Source organism: Delphinapterus leucas, chromosome 1 (genome assembly GCF_059928025.1).
Source record: "Delphinapterus leucas isolate spDelLeu-1000000601 "Yukka" chromosome 1, BTC_Dleu_Yukka2, whole genome shotgun sequence".
In the NCBI taxonomy this organism is placed as follows: Eukaryota; Metazoa; Chordata; class Mammalia; order Artiodactyla; family Monodontidae; genus Delphinapterus; species Delphinapterus leucas.
Genome location: NC_143129.1, coordinates 20,351,156 through 20,364,785, shown reverse-complemented (window position 1 = coordinate 20,364,785; position 13,630 = coordinate 20,351,156). Strand labels below are relative to the sequence as shown.

At 40.1% G+C, this 13,630-nt stretch overlaps 1 protein-coding gene across 1 annotated transcript in view; it reads left to right on the top strand.

Moving 5' to 3' along the window:
* Positions 1 to 13,630, top strand: part of USH2A (usherin) — a 777,251-nt gene that overhangs the window by 571,860 nt on the left and 191,761 nt on the right. The window contains exon 50 of the mRNA XM_022579226.3: positions 2,016 to 2,239. Within this exon, the coding sequence (XP_022434934.3) occupies positions 2,016 to 2,239 (224 nt within the window). The remainder of the gene's footprint in view (positions 1 to 2,015; positions 2,240 to 13,630) is intronic.

Sequence of the window (13,630 nt, the reverse complement as noted above, 5' to 3'; positions counted from 1 at the left end):
GTAGAGGTGGAGAATGTATTCTGCTCCCTAAAGGGCCAGTTTTCAGATTTTGATTGCTCTTTAAAATAGAAACATGAATTATTTTAAGAAAACTGCTGGAGAAAAAAAAAAAATGACAGCAAAGAATCCAAGGTTGTATTTAAATGTCTGATCAGAAAGCAGCAGAAAAAAAAATGCCCAAACAATATAAAACTTGAAGCTGTGGATTTTTCTTTTTAGTGTATGCGTGTGTGTGTGTGTGTGTGAGAGAGAGAGAGAGAGAGAGAGTGTGTGTGTGAATTTTACCCATCATAATCAAGACTCAGACTACAATGATAGCCCTGCTGTGTGTATCTATTTGAAAGAACTTCCCCTGGCAATGTTAATACAACTAAAATTATTAATAAAGCACCAAAGAAAACAGTTTACTTTTAAACCAATTACTTTGAACGGTTATCACCTTTAAACATGATGTCAAAATGCAGTTATGATCAATGTAATCATTAATCATAAATTTAAAAAATTTTAATATTGAGAGATATGTTTTTAAAGTGGAAAGATTGGGCTTCCCTGGTGGCGCAGTGGTTGAGAGTCCGCCTGCCAATGCAGGGGACACGGGTTCGTGCCCCGGTCCGGGAAGATCCCACATGCCGCGGAGAGGCTGGGCCCGTGAGCCATGGCCGCTGAGCCTGCGCGTCCGGAGCCTGTGCTCCGCAACGGGAGAGGCCACAACAGTGAGAGGCCCGTGTACCGCAAAACAACAACAAAAATAATAATAATAAAGTGGAAAGATCAGTGAGGGTGTTCTTTGGAGTCATGTGTGGATAAACATCTTTCTTAAGGAATGTGCCAAGTCAGTGTCTACTTTCAAGGATTTTTTTTATAAACTGGAAAGCACTTAAAACTCATTGGTCTATTATTAGGAGTGTCTTTCATAATGTAGGTGTTTGTACAGGACCAGGTGGAGCAATTTGGGACCCCAGCCCTTTGAAGTTGAGGTTCTTTATGTTATCAGTCAGGACTAATAATAAATAGACAAAATTCTAATTAAAATAAATCATTCATCGCATTGCGCTGCTATATAACTGGATATAAATTCTACTATGATAGCCCTGTGACATGGGGTATAGGCATCTTAATTTCTAGCTTAATCTGACTCTAGTACATTGTTTATTTATTCAGCCTTTTATGTCTATATTTCTGCTGTGTCTCTTCTACGGCAATATCTAAATGTGAACACAAGCAGTTACACTGAATTAGGTGGGAGAAAGGAGGCTGTTTGGTATCTCAGGCACACCTGTCTTTCAGCGAGAAGTGGAGATCAACGATCTTCCCTGCAAGGTCTTTCGGCCACCACCCCAACCTCTTACCCACGTCCAGTGATGGGTCTAGGGCAGCTTGAAGAATGGTGGCCAAATGGTTCACCTGATCCGTGAGTGCACTCAACTGGTTCTGAATACAAATCTATCTCATGACCAAAGAATGGTTACAGTTGCTGCTGGATTCACAAGAATCAAATATCTGTATCTTAGACAAAGGCAGGCAGAAACTTACAAGATGCTTACGCAAAGTCTCCAGTTCTAGGATGGCGCTACCTCTCCACTGTCTAGCCTCTTATCCCAGAGTGCTTGGGTGACCCCTTCTCCCTTGTGAATTTCTAAAGGTTTCTTCTGAGTTCCTGTGGTTTAACTACCCCTTCTTCTGCAACAAGATGTTATCATCGCAAAATGGGCAGGCAGTTCTCATGACAGAAATCAGATCATTTTTTATGGCGCTTAGGAGAAATTTGGCCCCCTGCTGAATGATTTTAGAACACTTCCTCTTGTGTGTTCTTTACCTAATTAGTGTCTGGTGCTCTTGGTCAGAAGGACCCCTCACTGTACATTTAAATCACCTTGGTAGGGAAATGCTACCTGAGCTCTCGTACCGTTTCAGGAACTGCCTTAGTCTGACATTTTTATACCAAACTTTATAGCAGCCTCAGTTTTCTTCTCTTGTTTTATTTCATATTCATATATAACATTTTATTGTTGCAGGGATGTTCTGCTGTGGGCAGGATTATATGAATATGTCAGATACCACATGCTGCTCTGCTTCCAGTGGAGAGTCTAAAGCACATGTTAAAAAGAATGACCCAGTGCCAGTAAAATGCTGTGAGACTGAACTTATTCCAAAGAGCCAGAAATGCTGTAATGGAGTTGGATATAATCCTTTGAAATATGTTTGCTCTGACAAGATTTCAACTGGAATGATGATGAAGGTAATTGATAGAAAACCTCTCGGGCTGATTTGACAATGGAAAGAGAAATACATTGTTCATAACTATTTTTCTAAAATAGGAGTATAAAAACTCCCGTGTGCATTATTCATTTTCACATTACATCCATATTAATACCAAATGAGTTCGCTATGATTGATGTTATTGCAATGAATTCTAAAAGAATTAATAATGATTAGCTGTTCTCAGGAAGCTTTACCAGCACTTCAGATTACTGCAGACAGAAAGTCTGAGCCGGCATGTTGCTGTGGAGGGAGATGAAGGGAAATTCAGCTTTTTTTCTCTAGCCCCCCAACCATAGACCATCGCTTTCCTTTCATAGAGAACTTACATACAGCAGATTCACTTCACTGTGTTTCTATCATATTCCTTAAGACAGTGCAAGATCAGCAAAAGCCAGCCAACCACAAAAATGAATAGGCCTGTGGGTGCATCATTTATGTTTGTACGTTGAGATGCTCCACATACAGCCATGCCATGTTTGTTAGCATTAAACTTGACCCAGCACTCTAGAAACCTACCAGTTTAAGGAAAGGATTATGGGCATTTCAAAAACAAACACCCTACTATGTTTGGTAGTAATTTGTCACTAGGCGATGGCTAAATATCGGTGCTTTGGTCACAGACAATAGAAGAGCTCTTGCTGAGTGAGGCAACTACATAATCATTGTGTGGACATCATGGTCTGTCGAATGGACCATAAGTCTTGAGATTTTTAAGGCCCCAGCAAGCACTTTGTGGCAAGGAATATTAAGATATGCATAACTGAATCACTTTGCTGTATACCTGAAACTAACACAACATTGTAAATCAACCATACTCCAATAAAATTAAAATTAAAAAAAGAACGGAAAAACAGATTACACATAAAATTGTTGAAGAGAGTAGGTACTTCATGAAGTGAATAACCATACAAAACACCCAACAAAAATAGTAAGGTTTTGTCTACAAAATTTTTTAAGAATCGATCTGATTTGAACACAACTTCAGTCAGTTCTGTGAAAGAAATCTGTCCGACACTATGTTCCAAAATTTATTCCAGGCCAGTGTTTTCAGAAGTTTAGACTAGGATATTTTTCTTAAATACTTAGGATTTTTTGGCCTTAAAGAGCTGGTGATGTTGCAAGAACGTGCCTTTAAATTAACGAGTTAGGAAGCATCTATATAAAAAAACTCTCCTTAAAGGGGCACTCATATTTGAAGAATGAAGATAGAAAACCTGTTGGTTTCAGAAATGACACCATCACTCACAACGATGTGTTTCATTATTGCCCACCTCACATTGGATTCCCAGGCATCTCATTTTGGTCAAGAAGAGACAGTTTCCATATTTAAGGAGGATGTTCAGGATATGACCATGATCTTTTAAGTTGGCTTGAATTGGCTCTGTGAAGGCCAATTAACAGTTGTATTTAAAATTCACATTTAAATGATTATGGTTAGGAGATTTTCTGAATGCTGAATCACGCAGTGTGTTATAGGTTAAAGTTCAATCCATAGATTCCATTTTGTTTCCTGAAGACCTCTTTCCTGGAGTCTTCCAATTCCTGCTCCAATCTGGACTGGGTCACTGTGGGATTTCTGCACAGCTGTCCCAGCCCATCTTCCCTAAGCTGTCAGTTTGGGAATTCCTTTCACTCCTCCTCTGTGTTGGTCTTTCTGTGTTTGAACACCAGTTGTCCCTTTTTGTCACCTTCTTTTGAAAAATTATCTCCCTTGATACAGGTGCATGAAAGGTAAATGTTTTGAGAGCTTGAAGTCTGAAATTATTGTAATTCTATTTCCCCTTGGATTGATAGCTTAGCTAGGTATACAATTCAAGGTCAAAAAATATTTCTACACAGGATTTTGAAGGCATTTCTGCATTTTTAAATTTTCATTGCTATTCTGATTCCTGTTTCTTTGTAGGTAACCATGTTTTTTCCTATGACACTTTTTAAGACATTCTCTTTATTCTGCTTTTCTAAAGTTTCATGGCAATGTGCCTCTATGTAGATGTTATTATCATCAGTATTATTAATATTCATAATGATAAACTTTTTGTGGACTTTTGCAGGGTGGGGTCTATGGCCTTCAATTCCAGGGACTGTTATTTTATTATGTCTTTGATAATTTGCCCCTTCTTTTTTTTTTTTTTTGTGGTGTTACTATAGTGGGATTTTTTTTTTTAACATCTTTATTGGGGTATAATTGCTTTACAATGGTGTGTTAGTTTCTGCTTTATAACAAAGTGAATCAGTTATACATATACATATGTTCCCATATGTCTTCCCTCTTGCGTCTCCCTCCCTCCCACTCTCCCTATCCCACCTCTCCAGGCTGTCACAAAGCAACGAGCTAATATCCCTGTGCCATGCGGCTGCTTCCCACTAGCTATCTACCTTACTACGTTTGTTAGTGTGTATATGTCCATAACTCTCTCTCTCCCTGTCAAAGCTCACCCTTCCCCCTCTCCATATCCTCAAGTCCGTTCTCCAGTAGGTCTGCGTCTTTATTCCCGTCTTACCCCTAGGTTCTTCATGACATTTTTTTTTTCTTAAATTCCATATATATGTGTTAGCATACGGTATTTGTCTTTTTCTTTCTGACTTACTTCACTCTGTATGACAGACTCTAGGTCTATCCACCTCCTTACAAATAGCTCAATTTCGTTTCTTTTTAAGGCTGAGTAATATTCCATTGTATATATGTGCCACATCTTCTTTATCCATTCATCCGATGATGGGCACTTAGGTTGTTTCCATCTCCGGGCTATTGTAAATAGAGCTGCAATGAACATTTTGGTACATGACTCTTTTTGAATTTTGGTTTTCTCAGGGTATATGCCCAGTAGTGGGATTGCTGGGTCATATGGTAATTCTATTTGTAGTTTTTTAAGGAACCTCCATACTGTTCTCCATAGTGGCTGAACCAATTCACATTCCCACCAGCAGTGCAAGAGTGTTCCCTTTTCTCCACACCCTCTCCAGCATTTATTGTTTCTAGATTTTTTGATGATGGCCATTCTGACTGGTGTGAGATGATATCTCATTGTAGTTTTGATTTGCATTTCTCTAATGATTAATGATGTTGAGCATTCTTTCATGTGTTCGTTGGCATTCTGTATATCTTCTTTGGAGAAATGTCTATTTAGGTCTTCTGCCCACTTTTGGATTGGGTTGTTTGTTTTTTTGTTATTGAGCTGCATGAGCTGCTTGTAAATTTTGGAGATTAATCCTTTGTCAGTTGCTTCATTTGCAAATATTTTCTCCCATTCTGAGGGTTGTCTTTTGGTCTTGTTTATGGTTTCCTTTGCTGTGCAAAAGCTTTGAAGTTTCGTTAGGTCCCATTTGTTTATTTTTGTTTTTATTTCCATTACTCTAGGAGGTGGGTCAGAAAGGATCTTGCTGTGATTTATGTCATAGAGTGTCCTGCCTATGTTTTCCTCTAAGAGTTTGATAGTTTCTGACCTTACACTTAGGTCTTTAATCCATTTTGAGCTTATTTTTGTGTATGGTGTTAGGGAGTGATCTAATCTCATACTTTTACATGTACCTGTCCAGTTTTCCCAGCACCATTTATTGAAGAGGCTGTCGTTTCTCCACTGTACTTTCCTGCCACCTTTATCAAAGATAAGGTGTCCATATGTGCGTGGGTTTATCTCTGGGCTTTCTATCCTGTTCCGTTGATCTATCTTTCTGTTTTTGTGCCAGTACCACACTGTCTTGATTACTGTAGCTTTGTAGTATAGTCTGAAGTCAGGGAGCCTGATTCCTCCAGCTCCTTTTCTCGTTCTCAAGATTGCTTTGGCTATTCAGGGTCTTTTGTGTTTCCATACAAATTGCGAAATTTTTTGTTCTAGTTCTGTGAAAAATGCCAGTGGTAGTTTGATAGGGATTGCATTAAATCTGTAGATTGCTTTGGGTAGTAGAGTCATTTTCACAATGTTGATTCTTCCCATCCAAGAACATGGTATATCTCTCCATCTATTTGTATCATCTTTAATTTCTTTTATCAGTGTCTTATAATTTTCTGCATACAGGTCTTTTGTCTCCTTAGGTAGGTTTATTCCTAGATATTTTATTCTTTTTGTTGCAATGGTAAATGGGAGTGTTTTCTTGATTTCACTTTCAGATTTTTCATCATTAGTATATAGGAATGCCAGAGATTTCTGTGCATTAATTTTGTATCCTGCTACCTTACCAAATTCATTGATTAGCTCTAGTAGTTTTCTGGTAGCATCTTTAGGATTCTCTATGTATAGTATCATGTCATCTGCAAACAGTGACAGCTTTACTTCTTCTTTTCCGATTTGGGTTCCTTTTATTTCCTTTTCTTCTCTGATTGCTGTGGCTAAAACTTCCAAAACTATGTTGAATAAGAGTGGTGAGAGTGGGCAACCTTGTCTTGTTCCTGATCTTAGTGGAAATGCTTTCAGTTTTTCACCATTGAGGATGGTGTTTGCTGTGGGCTTGTCATATATGGCCTTTATTATGTTGAGGAAAGTTCCCTCTATGCCTACTTTCTGCAGGGTTTTTATCATAAATGGGTGTTGAATTTTGTCGAAAGCTTTCTCTGCATCTATTGAGATGATCATATGGTTTTTCTCCTTCAATTTGTTAATATGGTTAACATATTAACATTGATAGATTTGCGTATATTGAAGAATCCTTGCATTCCTGGAATAAACCCCACTTGATCATGCTGTATGATCCTTTTAATGTGCTGTTGGATTCTGTTTGCTAGTATTTTGTTGAGGATTTTTGCATCTATGTTCATCAGTGATATTGGCCTGTAGTTTTCTTTCTTTGTGACATCCTTGTCTGGTTTTGGTATCAAGGTGATGGTGGCCTCGTAGAAGGAATTTGGGAGTGTTCCTTCTTCTGCTGTATTTTGGAAGAGTTTGAGAAGGATAGGTGTTAGCTCTTCTCTAAACGTTTGATAGAATTCACCTGTGAAGCCATCTGGTCCTGGGCTTTTGTTTGTTGGAAGATTTTTAATCACAGTTTCAATTTCAGTGCTTGTGATTGGTCTGTTCATATTTTCTATTTCTTCCTGATTCAGTCTTGGCAGGTTGTGCATTTCTAAGAATTTGTCCATTTCTTCCAGATTGTCCATTTTATTGGCATAGAGTTGCTTGTAGTAATCTCTCATGATTTTTTTTTATTTCTGCAGTGTCAGTTGTTAATTCTCCTTTTTCATTTCTAATTCTATTGATTTGAGTCTTCTCCCTTTTTTTCTTGATGAGTCTGGCTAGTGGCTTATCTATTTTGTTTATCTTCTCAAAGAACCAGCTTTTAGTTTTATTGATCTTTGCTATCGTTTCCTTCATTTCTTTTTCATTTATTTCTGATCTGATTTTTATGATTTCTTTCCTTCCGCTAGCTTTGGGGTTTTTTTGTTCTTCTTTCTCTAATTGCTTGAGGTGCAAGGTTAGGTTGTTTATTCGAGATGTTTCCTGCTTCTTAAGGTGGGCTTGTATTGCTATAAACTTCCCCCTTAGAACTGCTTTTGCTGCATCCCATAGGTTTTGGGTCATTGTGTCTCCATTGTCATTTGTTTCTAGGTATTTTTTTATTTCCTCTTTGATTTCTTCAGTGATCACTTCATTATTAAGTAGTGTATTGTTTAGCCTCCACGTGTTTGTATTTTTTACAGATCTTTTCCTGTAATTGATATCTAGTCTCATGGCATTGTGGTCAGAAAAGATACTTGATAAAATTTCAATTTTCTTAAATTTATCAAGGCTTGATTTGTGACCCAAGATATGATCTATCCTGGAGAATGTTCCATGAGCACTTGAGAAAAATGTGTATTCTGTTGTTTTTGGATGGAGTGTCCTATAAATATCAATTAAGTCCATGTTGTTTAATGTACCATTTAAAGCTTGTGTTTCCTTATTTATTTTCATTTTGGATGATCTGTCCATGGGTGAAAGTGGGGTGTTAAAGTCCTCTACTATGAATGTGTTACTGTCGATCTCCCCTTTTATGGCTGTTAGTATTTGCCTTATGTATTGAGGTGCTCCTATGTTGGGTGCATAAATATTTACAATTGTTTTATCTTCTTCTTGGATCAATCCCTTGATCATTATGTAGTGTCCTTCTTTGTCTCTTTTAATAGTCCTTATTTTAAAGTCTATTTTGTCTGATATGAGAATTGCTACTCCAGCTTTCTTTTGGTTTCCATTTGCATGGAATATCTTTTTCCATCCCCTTACTTTCAGTCTGTATGTGTCTGTAGGTCTGAAGTGGGTCTCTTGTAGACAGCATATATAACGGTCTTGTTTTTGTATCCATTCAGCCAATCTGTGTCTTTTGGTGGGAGTATTTAGTCCATTTACATTTAAGGTAATTATCGATATGTATGTTCCTATTCCCATTTTCTAAATTGTTTTGGGTTCGTTATTATAGGTCTTTTCCTTCTCTTGTGTTTCTTGTCTAGAGAAGTTCCTTTAGCATTTGTTGTAAAGCTGGTTTGGTGGTGCTGAACTCTCTCAGCTTTTGCTTGTAAAGGTTTTAATTTCTCCATCAAATCTGAATGAGATCCTTGCTGGGTAGAGTAGTCTTGGTTGCAGGTTTTTCCTCCTTCATCACTTTAAATATGTCCTGCCACTCCCTTCTGGCTTGTAGGGTTTCTGCTGAGAGATCAGCTGTTAACCTTATGGGGATTCCCTTGTGTGTTATTTGTTGTTTTTCCCTTGCTACTTTTAATATGCTTTCTTTGTATTTAATTTTTGACAGTTTGATTAATATGTGTCTTGGCGTATTTCTCGTTGTATTTATCCTGTATGGGACTCTCTGTGCTTCCTGGACTTGATTAACTATTTCCTTTCCCATATTAGGGAAGTTTTCAACTATAATCTCTTCAAATATTTTCTCAGTCCCTTTCTTTTTCTCTTCTTCTTCCGGAACCCCTATAATTCAAATGTTGGTGCGTTTAATGTTGTCCCAGAGGTCTCTGAGACTGTCCTCAATTCTATTCATTCTTTTTTCTTTATTCTGCTCTGCAGTAGTTATTTCCACTATTTTATCTTCCAGGTCACTTATCCGTTCTTCTGCCTCAGTTATTCTGCTATTGATCCCATCTAGAGTACTTTTAATTTCATTTATTGCGTTGTTCATCATTGCTTGTTTCATCTTTATTTCTTCTAGGTCCTTGTTAACTGATTCTTGCATTTTGTCCATTCTATTTCCAAGATTTCGGATCATCCTTACTATCATTATTCTGAATTCTTTTTCAGGTAGACTGCCTATTTCCTCTTCATTTGTTAGGTCTGGTGCATTTTTATCTTGCTCCTTCATCTGCTGTGTGTCTTTCTGTCTTCTCATTTTGCTTATCTTACTGTGTTTGGGGTCTCCTTTTTGCCGGCTGCAGGTTCGTAGTTCCCGTTGTTTTTGATGTCTGTCTCCAGTGGCTAAGGTTGTTTCAGTGGGTTGTGTAGCCTTCCTGGTCGAGGGGACTAGTGCCTGTGTTGTGGTGGATGAGGCTGGATCTTGTCTCTCTAGTGGGCAGGTTCACGTCTGGTGGTGTGTTTTGGGGTGTCTGTGGCCTTATTATGATTTTAGGCAGCCTCTCTGCTAATGGGTGGGGTTGTGTTCCTGTTTTGCTAGTTGTTTGGCATAGGTTGTCCAGCACTGTGGCTTGCTGGTCGTTGAGTGAAGCTGGGTGCTGGTGTTAAGATGGAGGTCTCTGGGAGATTTCCGCCATTTAATATTATGTGGAGCTGGGAGGTCTCTTGTTGACCAGTGTCCTGAAGTTGGCTCTCCTACCTCAGAGGCAAAGCCCTGACTCCTGGCTGGAGCACCAAGAGCCTTTCATCCACACAGCTCAGAATAAAAGGGAGAAAAAGTAGAGAGAATTAGTAGAAGTATGAGGAAAGAAAGAAGGAAAGGAGGAAAGGAAGGAAGGAAGAAAGAAGCAAAGAAGGAAAGAAAGGAGGGAGGGAGGGAGGAAGTAAGGAAGGAGGGAGGGAAAGAAGGAAAAAAGACAGAAAGAAAGAAGATACAGTAAAAATAAAATAAAGTATAATATAGTTATTGAATTAAAAAATATTTAGAAATATAAAAGGGACGGATAGAACCTTAGGACAAATGTTGGAAGCAAAGCTATACAGAGAAAATCTTACACAGAAGCATACACATACACCCTCACAAAAAGAGGTAAAGGGGGAAAAATCATAAATCTTGCTCACAGAGACCACCTCCTCAATTTGGGGTGATTCGTTGTCTAAAGGAGGGAAGGAAGGAAGGAAGGAAAGAAAGAAAGAAAGAACGCAGGTAAAGTATAATAAAGTTATTACAATTAAAATTATTAAGAAAAAAATTATAAAAAAAAAAAAACCATGGACGGATAGAGCCCTAGGACAAATGGTGGAAGTAAGACTATACAGACAAGATCTCACACAGAAGCATACACGTACACATTCACAAAAAGAGGAAAAGGGAAAAAAATCATAGATCTCGCTCCTAACGTCCACCTCTTCAATTTGGGATCATTCCTTGTCTATTCAGGTACTCCACAGATGCAGGGTATATCAAGTTGATTGTGGAGCTTTAATCCACTGCTCCTGAGGCTGCTGGGAGAGATTTCCCTTTCTCTTCTCTGTTCTCACAGCTCACAGGAGCTCAGCTTTGGATTTGGCCCTGCCTCTGCATGTAGGTCGCTGGAGGGCGTCTGTTTTTTGCTCAGACAGGACGGGGTTAAAGGAGCCGCTGATTCGGGGGCTCCGGCTCACTCAGGCCGGGGGTGGAGGGGGGGAGGGAGGGGCACTGCGTGCGGGGCGGGCCTGCGGCGGCAGAGGCCGGCATGACGTTGCTCCAGCCTGAGGCCTGCCGTGCGTTCTCCCGGGGAAGTTGTCCCTGGATCCCGGGAACCTGGCAGTGGCGGGCTGCACAGGCTCCGCGGAAGAGGGGTGTGGAGAGTGACCTGTGCTCGCACACAGGCCCCTTGGTGGCGGCAGCAGCAGCCTTAGCGTCTCCCGCCCGTCTCTGGGGTTCGCGCTTTTAGCCGCGGCTCGCGCCCGTCTCTGGAGTTCCTTTAAGCAGCGCTCTTAATCCCCTCTCCTCGCGCCCCAGGAAACAAAGAGGGAAGAAAAAGTCTCTTGCCTCTTCGGCAGCTCCAGACTTTCCCCCGGACTCCCTCCCGGCTAGCCGTGGTGCACTAACCCCTCAGGCTGTGTTCAAGCCGCCAACCCCAGTCCTCTCCCTGCGCTCCGTCCGAAATCGAAACCCGAGCCTCAGCTCCCAGCCCCCGCCCGCCCCAGCGGGTGAGCAGACAAGCCTCTCGGGCTGGTGAGTGCTGGTCGGCACCGATCCTCTGTGCGGGAATCTCCCCCCTTTGCCCTCCGCACCCGTCGCTGTGCACTCCTCCGCGGTCCCGAAGCTCCCCCCCTCCGCCTCCCGCAGTCTCCGCCCGCGAAGGGGCTTCCTAGTGTGTGGAAACTTTTCCTCCTTCACAGCTCCCTCCCACTGGTGCAGGTGCCGTCCTTATTCTTTTGTCTCTGTTTTTTCTTTTTTTCTTTTGCTCTACCCAGGTACGTGGGGAGTTTCTTGCCTTTTGGGAAGTCTGAAGTCTTCTGCCAGCCTTCAGTAGGTGTTCTATAGGAGTTGTTCCACGTGTAGATGTATTTCTGGTGTATCTGTGGGGAGGAAGGCGATCTCCGCGTCTCACTCTTCCGCCATCTTCAAGGTCCCCCGCCCCTTCTTTTGTCTGTTTTCACTGATCACTTTGGTGTTGGACTTTCTAAACTGATGTTTTAATTTTTTCTTCTTGTTTCTTGCCTATTGATTAACTCCTCATCTTTTTCAATGTGATGAGATATTGCCTTAACTACATCTTTCCACCTTTCTATTGATTTGTTGTGGGGGTGTTTTTAGCTATCATATTATTTTTTAGTTTTTAAGTGCTCTTTCTTGTTTGCTGATTATTACTTATATCATCCTACTCTTGTTTCATTCGTGGAACGTCTTTTTTTAATCATTCTGGAAATATTCATTCCATTGTTGCTTTTTTTAATTGTTTGTTTGCTTTATTCTTTGATTGTCTCATTTGTTTGGTACTATTTTTTGCCTGTAAAATTTTAGTTTTTTTAATTTATTTTATTGAAGGATAGTTGATTTACAATGTTGCATTAATTTCTGCTGTACAGCAAAGTGATCCAGTTATATATATATATTCTTTTACATATTCTTTTCCATTATGGTTTAAGATTGGTACTATTTTAATACTCAGAGAAGTATCCTTAGTACTCCATCCTACATCGGGATGGCGTACATGCCAGGCTGCCATATGGGGTATCCAGTAGCAAGGAGGGCTGGGGTTCTCACTATGCAATATGCAGAATTGCGTTTAGCTTTCCCACTCTGGCTCCTGGCTTATATCTTCCAGTGGACCCTCTCTATTTTTTTTTTTTTTTAGTTTCACCAATTATTTTCTACGTTTTTCTCATTTTTCTAATCCTTGGCCAAATGCAGCTCTAACAGCACACATACTGCTCATGTTCTAAGCTATGATGTCTTCCCCAAAGTGGTGAGCTCAGGAACACTTGGCTTGCTTTGACAGTTATCCCAGGGCAGAGTTTGCAGAATATTTAGCCGTAGCACAACAGACCTCCTCAGCTTCCCAAAGCCCAGTACGTATTTCTTTGCCATGGCCTGCTTAACCCTAAGCCAATGCCACATACTTTAGGGTTTTGTTATTGTTGTTAAGACAACATCCAACTTCAAAGTACTAATTTGTGTTTTTGCCAGAATACACTGGACTATGCTGAGGTGAAAACAGACATACTCATGTATGGAATGGGTCAACAGAATGAATTTTTTTAAACCTTTCTTGTGACAGTCCAGTGTGAGACTGGCAGATCTCCTCCATGCAACATCTCAGGAACCCAAGTCGCTTCCATCTTGTGGGGCTTCACAGTGGAAAAAGGGAGAGAGTGGATGATTGCACATGTATGCGTCTTCCCTGGATGCAGAAGGCATCTCTCCTGTACACAGTCGCACAGACATTTCTAGTCACATGGCTCTTCTTATTGTAGCTGGACTTGAAAATCTAGCGTTCCAGGGGAGAAAAGGCAAAAATGGGCACTCCTGGGCACATAGCCTTGTCTCTGCCACATCCATCCACTTCCTAGCTTCCAAAAACGAGTGTTACTTCCCTTCCTGTTTCCTTGGCTTTCCATATTCCTTTATTTTCATTTGGTTGGGCTTTAAGAGGAAATGACGATAAATGCACATGTTCGATTCACCATACTTAAATGGAAATCCAGCTATATTTTTCTGAAGCAGCTTTACTTTGATCATCGTTGGGAAAATAATTTAACTTATTTTAGGTAAAGAGACGGATTGAATGTAGATCACTTTTAAATAACAAAAATGATTTTAAATAAGTTAT